Here is a 22,373-nt window from a genome sequence, read left to right on the forward strand (position 1 = left end):
AATAAATATTATGTACCAAAATGCATGTACAGATACCAACAAAACAGTCTAAACTTCATGTATTTATTAAATCAAATATGTACAAGTTTTTTTATATTCATTTATATAAAAGCCATCACCCATTGCCATCTTGCATCCAGTCAATGTTATATGCATTTTCTATAAATCAACTGAATAAAATGTATTTGGTAAAAGTCGAATTGATTCCATCAGTGTGAAAATCTGTCCCTAGCTGTATCTATTTAGTTGACTTTATTCCTGTAGAGCTCTGTCTGATTGACCCATTTACTCTTGTAATGCCCTGTCTAAGAGATCCAAGTCTTGAACATGATTAGGTAATGTAACTTTCAGTGATTTGTTTTGGTCCATAGTTCTACAGATTGTCTCTTCTGCATTATTGTTACCAGACCAGCATCTTCTAGCAACCTGCAATGGTCAGTTTCATTAAATATGGCTATATAATTAATGTTTTCTGTTTTGTTGGATATGATAATTTGCTTCCAATTTTTATTGTAATAAATGTTTCTTTTGGATCCTATGTCATTTACATTTGTCTATGGCTTACTGACTTCTTACATAATGCTTTATTGTGAATTCAACACTATATAGAATAAAATAAAAGTTTGCATTCTTATATCTTAAAAAGATTTAGGAGAATTTATTGTCGCCTCCGACTTTTGTTGAAAAAGTGAGACATAGTGATCCTACATTCTGGCGGTGGCGGCATTCTAAAATATTCACTCTGTGGTTGAAGTTTTTGAAATTACAATAACTTTCTAACACTAGCCTGAATTTCTATCAAACCTGGACAGAAGCTTTTTTTAAATCTATTTTTTCCGTATTTTACATAAAAATGGACTTAGTATTTCTGCCAAGAAACATAACATTCACTTTGTGATTATAGTTTTTAAAATGATCAAATGCTTGTAGGAAATTTTGTTAAAATGTTGTACCTGTGTATCTGTATTTAACTTATAAATGGACTTAGTTTTTCTTTCAGATCCAAACTATGTCATATGTTGTCCAAGCAAGTTTCAAATATTAGGAGTTGGTCAAACTAAAATTATGAATATAAATATGTAACAATATATTATAGTAATAAAATGCTTGGGAAATGAAATGCATTACCCCATTAGATACATCCCAGGCCAACATTTGTTGTGCTCTGTCACCAGCATTCTGAAAAAGATATAATATTCAGTCATATTAATGATATTTATCTGTGATTTCACTCTTTAAGTGTTGCAGTTTGTTAAATCCAACCAAACTGATAAGTTGGTTTAAATAATTATCTAACTGGTAAATCAAAAGGTTCATACTTTAACTGCTGGATTGTATTATTTACAGCCAGTGCAATGTCAAAGTAATGAAAGTCTCAAGTTTTTACGTATTCAAAAGCGAGGCAAAAGATACCAGTAAGACATTTAAACTCATATTGAAAATTGTCTGACAATGCAATGGCTTAAAAAGAAAAAGAAACAATAGTACATAAAACACAACATAGAAAACTAAAGACTGAGCAACATAAACCCAATCAAAAACTGCGGGTAATCTCAGGTGCTCCGAAAAGAAGGCAGATCCTGCTCCACATGTGGCATCCGTCGTGCTACTCATGTTAGTACAAACCCAGTAATAAGTACCAATTTGTGAGAAATATGATTAACCAGTGCCTTAAAAAGATTTAAGATTTGGTGAATTTTCATTTTTCAAACATTCTCTGAGAAAGATTAATTGTTAAGCAGAACTAAAATCCTTGTAGCTGTACAATGATTGTTCTGTATATAACAATAAGGAAATCGAACATGATTGCCAATGATATAACTATCTACCTGTCAAAAAGACCTCCATGTAAGCAACTAAAGATCATAGTTAAGTATGTAAGTGTATTTGATTGTCCATTCCGTCCCTTAGTAATTTGTCTTCAGCAATCTGTATCATTAAACTACATTGTACCCCTAAATCAATGGGGAAAAAATATTTAAGATTTTCAAAAAATCTTCTTGGAATTGGTGTTGAATTGTACTACAATTGTAAATTTGTCAAGTAGTTATCAATCCTGAACATACATGGTTTTAACAGGAGATGACCAGCAGTAAAAAGCAGATAATCCATTTTAATTTGAATCTTTATTGAAACTAACTTTTTTTCTGCAAAACATTTACAAATGAAACTAGTACACACTCTTTATATCGAAATTATATTATTTGGAGTTAGTGGGACTGCAGTTTGTGATCATAATGTCTCTGTATGTCTTACTCCATGAATTGTACATGGTGTTATCATTTTATTATCTATTTATGACTGAGTTTGACTGTCCCTCATATCTTTCGTCCCTCTTTTACAATGTAAATGCAAAATACTATTGTTTGTTTAATGAAATATACGTTGAGTGTGTCAATGATATACCTGAGATCCATCAAGCACCAAACCGAATCCTCCATTTATAACTTCACCCCTGAAAATAATAATGTTAAGAATCAAACTTGAATGTATTACTGAGGACATATCAACACTGGTTTAAGTTCAAACTGTAAAAAAGGGAAATGAAAACTCATGTCGAAAACAAATTGATAATCCATTAAAAAAAAACGGAAAACACATTAAACACACATAGTTAATAAATAAACTCATCATAGCTGCCAGGACTAAATTTTATATATACGCCAGACACGCGTTTCGTCTACAAAAGACTCATCAGTGACGCTCGAATCCCAAAAAGTTAAAAAGAAAAAAGCCAAATAAAGTACGAAGTTGAAGAGCATTGAGATCCAAAATTCCTAAAAGTGTTGCCAAATACAGCTAATTAAGTAGCTGCGAAAACGTAGCTCTTAAGGTCCTTTTGATGATTTTTGATATTTGCGGACCATTTTCTATGGCAAAAAAAAAATCAAAAGGACAATAGAGCTACGTTTTCGCAGCTACTAATTAAGGTAATCAATGCATGAGTAACACAACATAGAAAACTAAAGACATCAACACGAACCCCACAAAAATGAGGCCCCTCATGGGGGGTTCCTAGTAATCACATACTCACCATTTTTTTGCCAATATAATCACATAATCATCAAATATTTGCTTATCTTTAGTAATCAAATAATCATAAACTAAAAATACAGTCCTAGGTAATCAAATAATCATGAAATATTTGGCTTAATAATCAAATAATCATTAAAAAAACGACCAAGTAATCACATAATCAAAAACCCCATGAGGGCCCTCAAAATAACCGGGGGTGATATCAGGTTCTCCGGAAGAAAATAGTTACCGAAGGTACCAGGCTTATAATTTGATACGTCAGAGGGCAGGAGAGGCGGATCATGTTCCATATGTGATACCCGAGTCATTGCTCATATAACTACAAATCCAGTGATAAGACTAATTCGGTACTACCTTCGAAGACTAGATATTGAAGTTGTTACAACATTGGAACATATCTGTCATTAACTATAAAACAGATATTCTATAACGGTCAACCAAATTTATCACTTGGAACTCGTTACTTAAATAAAGGCAATAGTAGTATACCGCTGTTCAAACTCATAAATCCATGGACAAAAAAACTAAATTGGGGTAACGTCCGTAACAAACTAAAACCGAGGGAAACGCATTAAATATAAGAGGAGAACAACAACACAACACTAAAATGTAACACACACAGAAACGGACCAAGCATCAGACAAAATCCCACGAGAATAACAAATATAACATCAAAACCAAATATATGAATTTGGGATAGACAAGTACCGTGACACGTCTTATCGCAATGTGAATTTACACTCAAAAATTAAAGAAAACAAACGACGCAGCGTTAAAATGTAACACACACAGAAACAGCGTTAAAATGTAACACACACAGTAACGAACAATAATATAAAATTGGCCATATTCCTGACTTGGTACAGGACATTTTAAAGGAAAAAATGGTGGATTGAACCTGGTTTTGTGGCATGCCAAACCTCGCACTTTAGTGGACATGTTAAATATAACATTGAAATGACAACATAATATTACAGGACTACAATACAAATAAATAGGAGAACGTATTAGACAAAGAAACACATGCTAAATAGATAACAAAAAGCATCAAGTTTAAAATTTAATACGCCAAAAACGCGCCTTGGCCACACAAGACTCACCAGCGTTTTTGTGCAAAATCCCTGTATCAAGGAATTTGTGATAGAAAATGCAATCCTTTAATATTTTATCAACTTGGAGATGTATTCCATATGCAGGCACTGTTGTGATGTTGATACATATAAATGGAAAGTTCACTAATGGGTAGCTGAAATCATCTCTTTTGTCGGATAGTTTTGTTCTCAATCGACCCTTGTTGTCAATTTCAAGATGTAAATGAGACGACATAAATGTAACTGTTGTATTCTTTATTCTAAGTTCAGTGGGATAAATGCGTTTAACATTAAATTTTTAAGTAAGGGGACATCATCTCGCTCTCTATATATATAGCAGGACGGCTGTCGTCGTCGTCTGCGTCGTCCGAAGACACATTGATTTCCGGACAACTACTTTAGTTTACATAAATTGATCTCTTTGAAATTACCAAAGGAAGGTTGGGATTGATTTTGCGGAGGTTGGTCCTAACCGTTTAGGTAAAAAGGGGCCCAAAAACACACATTTTTCTAGTTCCAAAATAGTCACTTGTGTTTAAGTATTTCAATTGTTCTGAAATTGTTCCACAATGTTTAATACAACAAGTCGAAGGTTTGGATTCATTTTGGGGGTTATGGTGCCAACAGTTTAAAACTGAGAGCCAAAAAGGGGCCAAAACACACACATTTTTGTGGTGATTTCTATATTTTTTGTGCTGTCGAAAAGGCATTCATATTTCATTTTAAGATGAATCATTTTCTTGCAATATGTATTTGCACTGATTTTTATTTATTTTGATTTTTTAATCAATATATCAATATTGTTAAAATTTGTTTCATTATGTTTTAAGATATTTCACAGATCTTAATACTATTTGATAAAGATATTACCATCCACAGCCACCACCATTATGTATTGCCACCCATGTGGCTCCTCTGCATGCATCACCTATTACATTCTGGACCGCCATATCTGTAGAATAAAAAAATAATTTTCTCCAAAGTGCTTTGTTACTATGAGTGAATTGAGATGTAATGGTTACATCACGGATGGCCCTCTTCAGTTTAGGGAGGGGAGAAGAAGAGGAAAAACAAAAATACCGAACTCCGAGGAAAATTCAAAACGGAAATCCTTAATCAAATGGCAAAATCAAAAGCTCAAACACATTAAACGAATGGATAACAACGGTCATATTCCTGACTTATTCAAGTTTTTTAAACAAGTATCGATTTGTCTGTTTCTTGAAAATAAATGTCTATAAATGATGATCGAGTGTCCTTTTAATTTTAAACTAAAAAAAAAGAATAAAGAATCAGAGCTATGCATAAAGGAGATTCGTTCTGTAATTTAAAAAGATTTCCAAAAATAAACAAAATGATTGCATTTATAAAATATGATTCTTCAATATATATGTTAGACAACAGGATCAGGAACTATGTTATCGACTTTCATTCAAGAAGTCATCTTCGCTAGCCAATGGTTACGGATCGTATTCCTTGGATAGCGAAGATGTCAAGAAGCAGCAGTGTCATTGGTTTTTAATTTTAAAGCATCAAACGTAGAAAAAAGGTGAATACTGTAAATTCAGAAATTATTGCGATGTTTTTATTATTACGAAAAACGCGATACAATCGCAATAATTTAAACTCGCATTTTGAAATATTTTACACGAATAAAAAATGATTTTTCTCAATATTGCAGAGATTTAAATCGCATTTTAGTCTAAAATGACAAAATCGCAATAATAAGGAAACTCAATAATTTCTGAATTTACAGTAGATCTGAATTTAACCTGCACAAAATGCTGAACCATCATATATATTGGAAGTTTCTCTGAATGGACTATCTGTGCCACTGACATCATGGTGATCTCTGCTAATAACAACCGGACCCTGAAAGTAGTGCAACATAAAATGATTGTGAAAATATAGAGATCGTGCTTAAAACCAAATGTTCAAACCTCACTCTATGCAAACATAGATGCAAAACTATGCAATTGAATAAAAATTAAGAAATTGAAAATAATTAACTTCTACATGAACGTTAGATAAGACACAAATGTACTTTATCATTGATTTGGTTTTTACAGATTGAAATTCAACACTAACAAATTAGTTTCAATTACAAAACTAAGAGAAAATATGTAGAAATCGGACGAACTCCAAACGGAGCGAGACCGAGTGCATCGACATCGGTAAGCCTCTTCTGTTATTCTTCAAATTTTACCACGCTCAAAATTAAATACTTCTCACCTTTAGTTTACCGTCTTTGACAGCATTGTTGAAAGCCATGGCTATTTTTGTTCTGCCCACTTGATCTGAGTACAATATTCGTGCTTGGGATCCAACAACTAATTTATTAGTTTTGGCTTCACGTATCCATCTTATGTTATCATTGTACTGTTGTTTAATAGTTTCTGGAACTGAAATATAATTATACATATATTATAGTAATATAGGAAGAAAAATGTCTACAGAATCTTATAAGACTACATAGTTAAAATTGGTATACCCCTTCTTTCACATACACGTTATAAATGTTTTTTAGAACAATGAACTCAAAAATAGATTTTTTTTAATAGTTGCCTCATAATATTACGCATATAATGCTTTTCAGCTTGATACTTTATTTGGCCTTTTTTAAATTTTGATTCAATCACTGATGTGTCTTAAGAAGACGAAACGCGCTTCTGGCGAACACACTTTTAATCCTGGTATCTAAGATGAGTTTATGTTCTGTCAGTCATTAGAACAGTTCTAATTTCTATTCACTACCATTATTTCTTTTCTGATTGAAATCAAGATTGATTTTAATGCATGCAATCAGCTGTTGTCTGCTCTATGGTCGGATTGTTGTCGCTTTGACACATTCCCCATTTCCGTTTTCAATTTTATGATTATGGACTTTCCGAATTGATTTTCCTCTAAGCTCAGTATTTTTGTGATTTTGCTTTTTATTATCTTCTTTAACTTTGATTCAATCAGGAAAAATATTAATCATATCAATTTTCAGACCAATAAAACCTTTTGGTTTTTAATAATTGGTCGACAAACCGTTGATTAAAAAAAAACAGTGACCCTCGTTTGAATTAATTATAAATGTTTACCTCCTTCATTTATAATATCCTCCAAAACATTGGCTGAAATTTCATCTGTTGTGTCCAAGTCACTTGGACATCCTGATGTACACACCCATCTGTATATAGAACATAAATTAACAAAGTACCATGCTCAGCATAAAGTATCAAGCAACATTTGATTTGGTTCACATTATAAATTCAAAATTATTTCCAAACTTGAAGGATTTAGACATATATATATTTACCCCTTCTTTTTTTAATTTTGTGCCGTCACAATAAATCGTTTTGTTTTTCTTTGATTTGATAAATTGTTTATGATTGTCACTCCAAAAGCTATAAGTCCTATAAAGATTTACAAATAGAACTTATTTCTGAGAAAAAAAAGTGTATGAAAATGTCATTGATACTATTTTTGTCGAAAAAACGAGACATAACAATCCTACAGTCTGTCGTCGTCGGCGTATGCGGCGGCCACAACTATTCGCTCTGTGGTTATAGTTTTTTAAATTTAAAATTTTCTTAAACTATCCTAGATTTCTACCAAACTTGGACAGGACTTGTTTAAGACCACGAAAACAGTTTCCAGAAGTAAATTTCTATTTTCCGTACTTAACTTATAATGAACTTCTAGCAGGAAACATTACATTCACTTTGTGTTTAAAGTTCTTAAAATTTTAATACCTTTCTTAAACTGTCCTGGATTTGTACCAAACTTATACCGAAGCTATTTTTATGATCATAAGATAGTATCCAGAAGTAAATTTAGTAAAAAATATATTTGTTTCCCCTTTTTGTCGAGCCTTCGACTTTAGTCGAAAAAGCGAGACTAAGCGATCCTACATTCCGTCGTCGTCGGTGTCGTCGGCGGCGTCAACAAATATTCACTCTGTGGTTAAAGTTTTTTAAATTTTAATAACTTTCTTATAAACTATACTGGATTTCTTCCAAACTTTGACAGAAGCTTATTTATGATCATAAGATAGTATCCAGAAGTAAATTTTGTAAAAATAAAATTTCATTTTTTCCGTATTTTACTTTTAAGGACTTAGTTTTTCTGCGGGGAAACATTACATTCACTCTGTGGTTAAAATTTTTAAAATTTTAATTCCTTTCTTAAACTATCTTGGGTTTGTACCAAACTTGGACAGAAGCTTATTTATGATCATAAGATAGTATCCAGAAGTAAATTTTGTAAAAATAAAATTCCATTTTTCCGTATTTTACTTATAAATGGACTTAGTTTTTCTGCGGGGAAACACTACATTCACTCTGTGGTTAAAGTTTTTTAGAATTTTAATAACTTTCTTAAACTATCCTTGGTTTGTACCAAACTTGGACAGAAGCTTGTTTATGATCATAAGATAGTATTTAGATGAAAATTTTGTAAAAAAATAACTCTTTTTTTTCTGTATTTTACTTTTAAATGGACTTAGATTTTCTTCCAGTTAACATAACATGCAGTCTGCAGTCAAAGTTTTCAAAACATTTATTAGATTCATTAACTATCCTAGATTTTTACCAAACTTGAACAGAAGCTTCTTGCAATCATAAGTTAGTATCAAGAGGAATATTTTTATTGATTTTTTTCCTCACTTTTGTTGAGCCTGCGATTTACAGCAAAAGTAGGCGAGACACTGGGTTCCGCGGAACCCTTACAATTTTTTTTACTATAAATGGACTTAGTTTTTCTGCCTGGAAACATAACATCCACTCTGTGGTTAAAGTTTTTTAAAATTCTAATAACTTTCTTGAACTATCCTGGACTTGTACCATACTTGGACAGAAGCTTGTTTATGATTAAAAGCTAGTATCTAGAAGAATTTTTTTTTGAAATTTTGAAATTTTTTTTCTGTCTCTTACTGATAAATAGGCTAAGGGTTTCTTCCAGTTAACATTACAAACAGTCTGCAGTTAAAAGTTTTAAAACATTTATAAGATTCATAAACTATCCTGGATTTTTAACAATTTGGACAGAAGCTTCTTTCAATCAAAAGATAGTATCGAGAGGAACATTTTCATTACTTTCTATCCGCATTTTTGTTGAGCCTGCGATTAACAGCAAAAGTAGTCGAAACACTGGGCTACGCAGAATTCTTACAATTTGTTTTTTAAAAGATAAATGAAAATATTATCAAACCAAATTACACAAGTTTGAAAAGAAAATCATAATGATAATCCTTTTAAACTTTATCCAAAATATTGCACATCAATTGAAAGATTCCAATAAATGTTTTAGAAATGTGAAATGTAAGTGTTCAACCAAAACTTTAACGACCCACTATAGATTATCGTTGTCTGATTTACAACAGAAAGTGGGTTATGACGTTTCAAAACTACACGATAGGATCTAAATACTAACAAAAATGTAAAACAAATGTTCCTGTTGTTTCTTTGTTTTTCTCTTATAGTTTTTGTTTATCGGTATATGACTTTAGAACACCGGTATATACTACAATCGCCTTTACTGATAAAGACTACAAAAATCATTTTCCAAAGAATGTATTTAGCACTCATCGTTAAAGTCGTTAAACATGTTAAATGTAGAGAAATCATGATACCTTTTTTTTCGTGAATCAACATTTTTTAAATTTTATCATTTATTATCAGTTCGCTTTGAGTTTTTATAACATTTACTGAAATGAAAAAAAATGTACGTCTGGACAAATATAAAGACTTCAGGGTCAATATGAAAATAGTTATTTTATTGGTCTGGGAAACATATAACTGTATTTCGGAAACGAACAATACCTAAATGGACCGAATCCCAGAGAAAATATATCTCCCATAATGTCCTGTACATATGATGGATAGCGGAACAAAGTTCCAGTGGCACTTTCATCTTTTCCTACGTCAGCCCCTAAAAATAAAGTGATGGACATAATGTAGACTTATTTAAATAAATCACTTTGTTTGGTTCATCTCAGAATTTAGTGTCAAAGATGATCAATAATTTGTTCTGTTGTCGTAGTCACGATCCTTCATTCTTTTCCTGGTACTCCTTACGGAGTACTTGAGTTTACCCTTCGATTTTGTCATGGCATTTGTTTGTTACAATTTCAGTTTTCTATGGAGAATGTGTTGTCTGTCTTTTCAGACTCACCACTAATTTATTCCTACTGTCTTAGTGTAAACGCATCGATTTCCTTTAAAAGACTGAGATCAAACAGTTGACAGTTTAAGTTAAAATTGCTCTTTCTGGAAATCATCGACGTTTAAATGCAAGCAGAAATGACCTGATGATGAATTTGGATGTAAAATAGATTTTAGAAACCACCGGGTCACCAATGTTTTCAATATGAAAAAAACACACTTTATTTAATATATATATATATATATATATAACTCGTCTAAACATCAACCCAACAATGTAAGATCTGTAAATTTGCTTTCGCATTTTTTTTATTCTTCCCTCGCCGGGATTCGAATCCATGCTACTGATATATCGTGACACCAAATCGCCTGCCTGCACTGTAGCCGTCCCGCTAGACCACACGACCACCTGAGCTTCAGATGTATATTTTCATTGGTATTAAAGGAGTCTTAAAAAAACTATAGTATTTACCTGCTCTTGAAGCTTCCAAAAGAAAAGCATTTCCATAGTCCCAAAAATATAGTCCAAGGTCAGACAGCTTATTGATTGCTGTGACATGTCTTCTTAGGCTTAAAAACAAAATAAAACAATGATTCCAGTTTATTGTTAAAAAGTTTTAAAATGCTAATGAACAATGATGAACGTCTGTTCAGAAAAGATTAATTTGAATCTTTTTTCCTAAATATATGTATGACATCAATGTCATTGTGCAATTTGGGCGTTTCAACTTCTTACTATAGCTGGCATTATAATTATTCTGATTCAAGTGTAATACTGGTGATTCTTTTGTAAACGAAACGCACGTAAGGCGTATAAAATTATAAACATGGTATCGTTGATGAGGTTTTTTCTTCTTTTGGAAAAATAATATATTTTATGTTTAACAATATATGCAATAATTTATATATATTCCAAAAGTATTCCTCGTTCTTATATATCTTATTCACTTTTCTTTAATAAGGCTTTCATTTGGACTTTGATCGCTAGATACAGTTTGGATTTCTTTTATAAGAATGGTACACGAAAATAGTAGGTTTTTTTTGTTTATATTGTAGTTTTCTCTTATATTTTTTAACTTGCCTTTCCTGTACTAGATTCTTGAACCTAATTGGATCTTCATGCATCATAATCCTCGACTCATCATACGTTAGCTGAAATATGAGATATGATAGTGAAAGGAGGTAAAAACCATTCATGGTTTACATGGTGAACCTATACTATTAGCAAAATCGGGTACTGGTCAAGTATATTTTTAAATTGTTGTTGTTTACACATATAGCGAATGCACCTATTTAGGGGTGACCTTTTTGCTGGATAAACAACTGAATATAATCAAACTGGTGTGGGTGGTGACTTGGAGATGCGTAAATACCATAATAGATCAAACATTTTCTCTGTCATCTATGTTAAATTATTACTTGATTTGTTGTATTACTTTCCTTTAATTAGAAATAATTCTAGTTCCTCATACGGATTTTAAAAAAAAAATACTTTGCCTCCATAGCTGATATCACTTCAACTTTAGTTATTGAAATCCCGATCATTTAACTCCACTGTTGTTCTTGTTTTGTATGAATTTCAACTTCATATTAATAGTCCCGCTCCAAAAAAGAAAGTTTCATAAACTTATTGTCGTCTGTCCGTCTTTACTGTCCGTCCGTCTTCCCGATCGAGTTTTCGTCCCATAAAAGTTCGTTGCCTATTTCTCAGGAAAGTTCTACCTATTAAAACTTCTTGGCAATTCGCAAGTTTGATGTAAGTATACTATACCATGCAGAGCATTTTCACATTTATCACTCAGAACGCTCCTGTTATTCTTACACATAATGGCCTAAAATATAAAATTTTCGTTTTCAATTTTCCCAGGGACTACCGGTCTGGCATCAAGCTTTAGGTGAGCATGCTCAATAAAGGCAACAGCAGTATACCGCTGTTCAAAACTCATAAACCCATGGACAAAAACAAAATCGGGGTAATAGACTAAAACCGAGGAAAACGCATTAAATATAAGAGGAGAACAACGACACAACACCGAAACGCAACACACACAGAAACGGACCAAACATCAGACAAAATCCCACGAGAATAACAAATATAACATCTAAACCAAATACATGAATTTGGGATTAACAAGTACCGTGCCACGACTTATCTTAATATCTCAAAAGAGTGATGCATTTTCTCAGCCATCTTTTATAAACTTACTGTCCACAGACTACTGATAGTTTGGGGGTATTATTACTGAGGAATTTTCACAGTTCAACATTAGTAAAATACCTGCACAGGATAGTATCCTCCCAGATATGGATTGTGACACGATGTTTGATCTGAACCAAGCTCTACTAATAGATCGCCTGTATTCTCATATTCTTCTACGAATCTTTCCCTGTCAGTTTAAAGAAATAAATATGGTAATATCTTGTCTTGGTTAAAAAAAAAAACGCATTAAAACTTACTGTTTTGATAAAAAAAAAATGTTGTCGAACATGTCCTGAGAATGTAGTCCCGATTTTTTAGAATATATATTATAAATATATCTGCTGTTTCGATTTTCCAAGCCGTATATACCATTAACTTGTTGTGTATCTTATTTTAGATGACAATACTAGTAAAATACCAAATAGAGTTATTCACAAAATCAACATGTTAACATACTAACCATAAGTCTACAATATTCCCATGATACCCAATGCTGAAAGCTTCTTTCTGTCGTCTTGCGTTTCGTATTTTGCTAATACATTCGTCCAAGTTGTTTGCAATGGTTGCAACCCATCCTTGGTTGTGGCGTTTCTCTAAAGCTTCTTTACTTACCTGAGTGATAAAAAGCAAGATTTAGAAATCGTTATCTTCTTCTTTTTTTATTTGTGTTATTATTATTCTAACAATTGTGATATTTCACAGTTGTTTCTTGTCGAGTCTATCGTATAAAATTTCAATCCTAGTACTTTTTTGTGAGGTTATTTTAACACTAGGTCAATACCACTGCTGTTGGGTAGCACCAACTCCGAAGTCTATGTGTATACGAATTATCATTAATATGGTCATGATTAACAAACTATTAACAAAACTTTTAATATTTTCTTTGAAATAATAAGGGTTTCTATCCCTGGAAATAGATTATCCTGTTAGCTGTATTTGTGGAAAAGTTTATGAAATTTGGGTCCTTAATTAATTCCCTTCAACTTCAAGATGATTATTTATTTTCCCGTTTTTGAGTGAATTTTTCGTTTCAATAACAACTGACAATAAACAAAAGATCAAAAGCAAAGTAGAAGAAGAACCAGAGCAGCTCAGTTTTTCATTCAAGGGTTTACCTCAGCTGTTACACTTATACATCCACAAATTGTTGCTGCCTTAGGTTGTGCCCCACTCATACCACCTAATCCAGATGTAACGAACACCTAAAATAGAATTTACGCATACACCTTAAACGCTTCTTTAAATTATCATTACAATATAAGGTAATTAGTATCAGGAAATGCTGATATGCATTCTGCACTGCTTTTAAATATACTTTATTTCGAATACCCATGAAGACAAATATTCTCGAAATGCGCATATGGTTCAATGATTTAACTTTTATATCTTCTAATTTTGTATTTTCATAATTGTTGAGTATTACTTCATATGCAGTATATTATCATAATTATGATAATAACGTTTTGGTGAACCATCAAGCATTTCACAAACATGATTGTGTGAAAATAGCAAGTTATAAAATGAAACGAAAGAGTAGTCAAAAGGTCGATTTTGATCAATGCAAATTAGTATTACGCTTAGAATATGACAAAATTGTCTTTTTAAATTTGTAATTAAACAAATTATGGTTTACCTTTCCCCTCATATCCGTGGTACCCAGATGTCGCCTAGCTGCATTCAAAACTGTCAACTATATGAATAAAAAAAATGGTTGTTAATCATAAACAAATCGTGACACTCAATGCAGATCTAGGAAGTTTCTATCTTATGTGTTTATTGATAAAAAAAAATTCGCCATCTGTTCGACAATAAGCAGTCTGGAATATCATTTCTATGTTGTTCTTTATGAAAACGGCGTTGGCAATCGGTATATACATGGTCAAAGGAAAACTTATAATCACAACTTCAGTATATTTTAGCTTACCGTTGTGCCATGAACTATCCCTTGTGGTCCTATATAGCAGAAACTACCAGCTGTCATTTGACCATACCTGATATTAAAAATTAAATAGTTAAAATTACTCTACACTTTAAAGTAAGTGTTCGTACAATGATTACTCGCTTTATTTAGAATTTCAATCATGTATAGCTCTCATTTATAGCCCATGTTCATGTAGGGGTCTTATTATTCCAATATAATGTACTAAAAAAAGACATAAGTTAGAAATAAATCAGTTCAAAAAAAGTAAACTCACATTGTGTTTCCTAGTGCAAACATTTTCTCGTACATTTCTCTTGATGAGTAGTTTGGTATTACCTATAACGTAAAAAAAAAGTCTGTTTATTCTTAGTAATAGGACGAAGTAGTGATACTTTTGTTTTAAACCAAAACGAGAATGTATTCACAAAGAATTTAAGACGATTCTTACTTTTAACTAAATATTAATTCATAATTCACATCATGCGCTAGTATTGGCCGCTAAAAGACAATTCATGATTGCTCATAAACTTTTTTTTAAAGCTGGAGTTTTGTGTTCCATTGAGAGAACAGTAGAAAATGTTTGAGTATTGTATTTGTGTTATACCAATGACCATTGTAGTATGTTTTGGTATGTTGTTTTAGTTTTTAATTTATTTGTTTCCAGAATCTCAGAGTATGCACGGTCACCAGTTGGATTAAATTAAAAACAAGTTTAACAAAAAAACTCCAATAAAGGCAACAGTAGTATACAGGTGTATAAAAGTAATAAATCGATTGCGACAAAACAAATTCGGGTTACTAACTAAAACTGAGGAAAACACAAATTTGAGAGAAAAAACAAAGAAACAACAGTAACACTAGAGTTCAACAAAAACGAACGCCAACATACATTACATAGAAACGAACTATTTTATAAAAACTGCCAACTAAGATTAAAAAGACGAAGTTCATATAAACTGACAAAATCAACAGAGCAAGAAAACATTATCAATCAACAGAGCAAGAAAACATTATCAATCAACAGAGCAAGAAAACATTATCAATCAACAGAGCAAGAAAACATTATCAATCAACAGAGCAAGAAAACATTATCAATCAACAGAGCTAGAAAACATTATCAATCAACAGAGCTAGAAAACATTATCAATCAACAGAGCAAGAAAACATTATCAATCAACAGAGCAAGAAAACATTATCAATCAACAGAGCAAGAAAACATTATCAATCAACAGAGCAAGAAAACATTATCAATCAACAGAGCAAGAAAACATTATCAATCAACAGAACTAGAAAACATTATCAATCAATAGAGCAAGAAAACATTATCAATCAACAGAGCAAGAAAACATTATCAATCCAACAGAGCAAGAAAACATTATCAATCAACAGAGCAAGAAAACATTATCAATCAACAGAGCAAGAAAACATTATCAATCCAACAGAGCAAGAAAACATTATCAATCCAACAGAGCAAGAAAACATTATCAATCCAACAGAGCAAGAAAACATTATCAATCCAATAGAGCAAGTATCAATCCAACAGAGCAAGAAAACATTATCAATCAACAGAGCAAGAAAACATTATCAATCAACAGAGCAAGAAAACATTATCAATCAACAGAGCAAGAAAACATTATTAATCAACAGAGCAAGAAAACATTATCAATCAACAGAGCAAGAAAACATTATCAATCCAACAGAGCAAGAAAACATTATCAATCAACAGAGCAAGAACACATTATCAATCAACAGAGCAAGAAAACATTATCAATCCAACAGAGCAAGAAAACATTATCAATCCAACTGAGCAAGTATCAATTCAACAGAGCAAGAGAAAACATTATCAGTCAACAGAGCAAGAAAACATTATCAATCAACAGAGCAAGAAAACATTATCAATCAACAGAGCAAGAAAACATTATCAATCAACAGAGCAAGAAAACATCATCAATCAACAGAGCAAGAAAACATTATCAATCCAACAGAGCAAGAAAACATTATCAATCAACAGAGCAAGAAAACATTATCAATCAACAGAGCAAGAAAACATTATCAATCAACAGAGCAAGAAAACATCATCAATCAACAGAGCAAGAAAACATTATCAATCCAACAGAGCAAGAAAACATTATCAATCAACAGAGCAAGAAAACATTATCAATCCAACAGAGCAAGAAAACATTATCAATCAACAGAACAAGAAAACATTATCAATCAACAGAGTAAGAAAACCTTATCAATCAACAGAGCAAGTGAAAACCAACTGCAATCGTACAATAAAATGGGCTGTTAAATCGGGTTTTACAGATAGATCATATGCAGCTGTGATTTGGCGTATATGAAACCGACAAAAGAAGAAAGCCATAAAACTAGACAAATTTTACCAACCGAACGGAAAGAACGGATAACGACTGTCATAAGTATTTTCTATAGAGAAACGTCAGGTAAATTGGTTTTATAGCTAGGTTAAAAACCCAATTGTAAAAACAGGTTAACGGCCATTGGTTATCTCAAAAGCTGTACTGCTTGAATATAGTCCAACATAACACAATAATGAAGAACACTGATAGAGCTGTTGGTATAAAACATTTTCAGTGCTACTTTGATATATAGTCCATACTGTGACCAGTGTGTACAAGGTTAATACAAACATAACATTAAGGTGCAACGATAATGGTGCTTTTGAAAGACAAAGTCACATGGCACAAAATAAACATCAAAAGAAATTAGATGTACCTACCATACCGTTAGTTATAACGAGTCTGGGAGCTGCTGGGTTACTTGGAAATAGTCCCATTGGGTGACCAGAGTACATCACTAACGTTTGTTCTTCTGACATCTCTGATAGGTAGGAGAGGGTGATCCAAAACTGAATCAAACATATCGTCATTTTGAGATGTGTACAATCACATGAAATTTAAAAAAACATAAAGGCTTCACAAAACAGGTATAAAACACACTACTTGGCATACAAAATTTTAATTCTGGTACCGATGAAGAGTTTAATCACAACATTGACTTTCCAGCAATATGCTTAGGTGTATGCCTATAACGGGAAGACAAAACTTAAAAGTACGATTTTCTTCTATCTTGTTCATGTAGTTTCGGTTATCCTTGCATTTTTCTATGAACTACAAGCAGACTGACAACCTGTAATTGCTGAAAATCTTTTTTTTTTCTTTGATTTTATTGTTCCCCCTTTTTTGCATTCGTTTTGTTTGGACTTTTCTGTGGCTATTTGTACACATGTATTTGTCTATTAGTTTTTGGTGGAAATGTCGCCATTTTCCAATCATGAACACCGAAAATGATAATATATTCATAAGTGCTTATTGAGTATTGGTTATTGCTCGCCAAGTGGCAATGCTCCAAGTTCTCTTACTTCTTCTTTATCTGCATGTAGCGAATTGCACACACCAATCGCACTGTAATTGATTTGACCCGTAATGAGTGGTTGTCTTCGTGCGCGTATTAAAAACTAGTTAAAACTCATATTCTTTTTTCAAGTAATACCTGGGCCCAGTTCGAGAACGCCTGTCCGTTTCCACCATATGTAACCAATTCTTGGGGGAATTGTGCCACACGAGGGTCTAAGTTATTAAGTATCATATGGATGATTGCTGCGGCCTGTCTGTTTCTGCCAGGTATCTCGTCAAGTGGATAAGCTCTGCAATAAACAACCCCCATAAGTTGAAATGTTGTAGTGACGACTGGAAACTATGATTTGATTATCAACTTATCTTGATTTGAGTGTTGATTATATACTAGTAGCTAATTTGCATATTCGTTTTTCATTGCACTTATTCAAACAGCAAAACCCTTATTTATTTGGTACAGGTCTATACTTACTATTATACAGTCTGTAATACTAGTATTCAAATCAAATTTTAAATTTGTTTATGAATAGACATATAGAAATAAAAGAAATCAAAGTTTGGTCCCAGTAAGATGTTACAAAAATACAATAAAGTTTGTCTAAATCGTTTAACATCCAGTGGACTCATACATATAGACCGACAAAAACATTCGGTAAATTTGATTTAAATCGTTTCAAGCAAATCTGAAGCACCTAAATTATCAAAACCCATCTGCATTCTATTTTTGATATGAGAAGTTGACATTAGCACGTTAATGTGCGTGTGGACCTTTTGGCTAAAATGGCTGTGTTTTCACCTCAAAATTTACTCTGAGTACTGACAAACCTTTGCATCTGGAAAATATTTAAGGCATAGCATGCCCTAGATAAATAAATTTCAAATGAAATCCAAACAGTTGTAAGGTCAAATCAATTACAAAGTTGGAAAGAATTTCAAAATCAAAAGTTTCAAAATGTTGCGCTAAATCTGGCTAAGGCCATTTATTCTTTTTGGGAAAGGAAAACCAATGTGTTTCGAATGATACCAATGCTTCGGTAACAATAAAATTGCACTAAATGATCGTATCAATGATATCTCTTGTAATTACAGGAACACACAAAGCTGGGCTGGCTATACTGTCGGGATCAAAACGTCCTTCAACAGTGGCATCGAATCAAAAACTCATAAAATGCCAGGCTTATGATACATGTATTAATATAATACAAGTACGCAAGTTTCGTCTAGATATGACTCGCCACTGGACCTGGCACTGGAATTAAAACAGTTGGTCGGACAAAGCAATTACGCATTAGAAATCAAAAGTTCAAATCATTGTGCCAAAGCAGGCTCAGGCCATATATGCAGGTATTGGGTGTAGGAAAACTGTAGTGTTTATAAAGATATTACGCATACGTAACGGAAAATATACAGATAATGATTGTATCAATGGTATGTCAGACTGCACAGCACCTGAACATTGATAACAACTGCTTCGCTAGTAGCTAAGCATTAGAAATGACCCCATCATGAATAGTACATGTCAATATAGGAGGATCTACAACTGAACAGGTGATACTTTCGAGCTCGAAACGTCAATCAACAGTGACATCGACCCTGTGATTGTAACACTCATCAACAGTCTTATAACAGTTGTCCCCCTTCATCTTCTTCTAAATGTGCCTGTACCAGGTCAGGATTATGACAATTGTTTTCCATTCGACTCGTTGTGTTATAAAATATTACTTTTGATTTTGTCAGTTTGCTGGATTTCTCCATTTTGAATTTACCTAAGCGTCAGATATTTTTGTTGTATTTTTTCGTCTACAAAAGACTCAGAAGTTTGCCTTACACGGGAATACAAATAATTCAAAATCCAAAGTAATTTTAAATTTGAAGATCAATGAAAACAAAAAATTCCAAAATCTTGTGCTTAATCACAATAACCATACATATGCCTTGAGGGTAGGAATACCTATGTGCTTTGGTTGATATAAACGCTCAACTAACAAGAACTTTACAGAAAATTACTGTATCAATGATACGTCATGTAAATGCAGGAGTTCCCACAACTTGACAGTTGGTACATTTGATATTATTGTCCATCAACAGTGGCATAGACCCAGTGGTAGTAAAAATTCATCAGAATTCCCAGGCGTATATAGATGGAATACATTACACGCGCGTTTAGTATACATAAGACTCACTAAATGGCATGGCGCTGAAATTGAAGATGACAGATTGCAATTAATAAAATACATGCATGATCGGGCATCCAGCGGACAATATTTATGACATGCATGCTAATCCCCCCCCCCCCCCAAAAAAAAATAATAAATTGGGGCCAGTGATGAAATCAAAATCATTTCTCAGCTTTGAGATTGGAATACTCTACCTCATATCAAACGTAGGTAGAAGCCTGTACATGTATATATGGCCATAATTGCGTAACTCATCTGCAAACTCATGCGCTAGTAATTCATGCTGGTCTGGTGCAAAGTATCGTAGTGCATTCTGTAGTGCTAGCTAGAAAGACAATGAAAAATTAAATCTTATGGTTTTACCTATTGTTGAGTAATTTTAAGTATGAACAAAAGAGTACCTTTAACAAACCTGGATCTAATATAGAACATTCGGTCAACCTGATTATCAGTCATGTAAATATTTAACATCGTCATGTAAATATTTAACTCTGACAGCTCGTTTTCTTGAATATAATTTTGAAACTATCTGGCAACCTTAAGTTGACTCCTATTTTGTTTGGTAATATTAAGATAGTCTAACAGATTCGAACGTCCCCGAAACATTACATGTTAAGAAACCTAAGATTAACAATTACGAACTCTATCGAAAACCACTGTGAAATTCCGATGCTTTTGAAGGGTCAGCGGTTGTTTCTTTCCGACTAGACAGTTAATTCACCATGTCGCTGACTGGTTAGAGTAGATCGTATTCGATTACGATAAATTCCTTACTCAACATATCTTATATACTACTTTAGATACAACATGTAAAAATATTACACTTCCTTCAAATGAAGAGGTCGTAATAGTTAACATGCCTGTTTATTCGTCAGTATATGTAACGACTTTACTTCATTTCATACCTGACCACCCACAGCTTTTCAATGACATGTTCGCAAAATCTTTCATATTTAATGGTATTCGGAATTGTCTTGGAATACAAAGGAATGTTTTCCCTCCTTAAAAAAAACTCTGATTCCTTGTCCGGCTTTACTTTTTTGTCTTTTTTTTTTTGTTTATAACGCTTCGTCCTTTTAATAAGCTTTAGATTTTCAAACTATTTGGCCTCATGCATCACTGAATAGACATAATCCCTCCGAAATGCGCATCTGGTGCAGATAAAAATGGTACCGTTTATGTTATTAGATACATCTATTAAATGGCATTGTGTCACTCCTGTTTATTCTATTTTTATCCGAGCGATTTATAAAGATTCCTTGACAAAAACTTTTAGGAATATCGTTAACAAGAGTGTACTGGAATCTTATCTTCTTACCTACACTTGAACTTTTGACTTGAAGTAAACAAAACTAGCAGGATCGAAGAACTGACAACGTGTTTATATCTTAATAATTAAAGTGTTCGAACTCACCCTCTGTTCGGAAGGTGTAAGATCAGGTGTCCTGACCGGTGCGTGTGGGACTGTCTCGTCCCTTTGACGCCTCGTTGGGAGAGGGTCTGGGATACCATCACATACTTCTTTCAGTGAAGACATTATAATCTAAACGGAGATAAATATTTACAACTTAAGTGACTGAACATAACTTATAAATACAGTGTACTATCATTGATACGATAAAGCATAATATCTAAGATTAAGTTCGTCCAGTTGGTGTTGCTTCACAGGAAATAAATACCTTGTTATTCAATTAATGTAAATGTACAATATATATAATTGAAACTTAAAGAAAGAGTAAATAGAAAATAAATGCGCATCTATTTTAAGAAGGAGAGAGAATAGCCATTTGGGCATGATTATTTCATGGTAATCGAAAAATGATTCCATATAAAGACAAGACATGTTCTGTTATAAGAATTGTATAACAAAATTATGTCGCATGATAAACAGAAATTGCGTATATATTAAGACTGTTAAATATTAATGTGCATGGTGTAGAAAGTTATTTAATTTGTAATATTTTTCTTGTAGATACAGTCCATTAGAATTGAAACTAGTCCCTCACAATTCTAATGTATAAAATAAACTTATCATAGATACAAGGATTGATAATTTTTAATTGCGCCAGACGCGCGTTTTGTCTACAAAAGATGCATCAGTGTCGCTAAAAAAAAGACAACCTTTTACAAACAGAACATCGAATAACTCAGGGAACTCAATGACTTGGTATTACAAACAAAGTATGACTAGAATTAAATTGTTGTAATTCATCGTTTGATACACTTCAGTCACTGGTTAAAAAAACAAGCACAGATTCTGTAGTTTATTTTAAAAAAAGTATGATTTTTTTTTGTCCACACATCGTTATTAATGTAATGGAATTTTATGCCACTGTCTTACCAGTGAGAGGTTTAGCTAGCTATATAATCATGATTAATACACAGTTTTCTACATAAGAAATGTCTAGTGTAACAAGTTAGG

General features: G+C 32.6%; 1 protein-coding gene across 1 annotated transcript; it reads right to left on the minus strand.

Moving 5' to 3' along the window:
• Positions 1-102: 102 nt before the first annotated feature.
• LOC134716404 (urocanate hydratase-like) lies at positions 103-21,566 on the minus strand. The gene is made up of 20 exons (XM_063579393.1): positions 21,366-21,566; positions 20,146-20,276; positions 17,911-18,064; positions 17,138-17,266; positions 14,672-14,733; positions 14,401-14,467; positions 14,110-14,166; positions 13,592-13,678; positions 12,937-13,088; positions 12,555-12,663; positions 11,358-11,428; positions 10,749-10,846; positions 9,935-10,043; positions 7,214-7,302; positions 6,360-6,529; positions 5,900-5,999; positions 4,998-5,079; positions 2,407-2,455; positions 1,129-1,179; positions 103-426 (listed from the first exon to the last, which is right to left on the minus strand). The coding sequence occupies exons 1-20, from the start codon at positions 21,486-21,488 to the stop codon at positions 286-288; spliced, it is 2,031 nt and encodes a 676-aa protein (XP_063435463.1). The 5' UTR covers positions 21,489-21,566; the 3' UTR covers positions 103-285.
• Positions 21,567-22,373: the final 807 nt, after the last annotated feature.

This window comes from Mytilus trossulus, chromosome 1 (assembly GCF_036588685.1).
Source record: "Mytilus trossulus isolate FHL-02 chromosome 1, PNRI_Mtr1.1.1.hap1, whole genome shotgun sequence".
Classification (NCBI taxonomy): domain Eukaryota; kingdom Metazoa; phylum Mollusca; class Bivalvia; order Mytilida; family Mytilidae; genus Mytilus; species Mytilus trossulus.

Bases quoted from the DNA above. Each gene is read 5' to 3' on its own strand.
- LOC134716404 (XM_063579393.1), bottom strand. From the start codon at position 21,488: ATGTCTTCACTGAAAGAAGTATGTGATGGTATCCCAGACCCTCTCCCA. The intron at 13,679-14,109 runs GTAAACCATAAT...ATTCTATTTTAG, and splicing joins CCACGGATATGAGGGGAAAG to GTGTTCGTTACATCTGGATT. The intron at 6,000-6,359 runs GTGAGAAGTATT...CACTACTTTCAG, and splicing joins TCAAAGACGGTAAACTAAAG to GGTCCGGTTGTTATTAGCAG.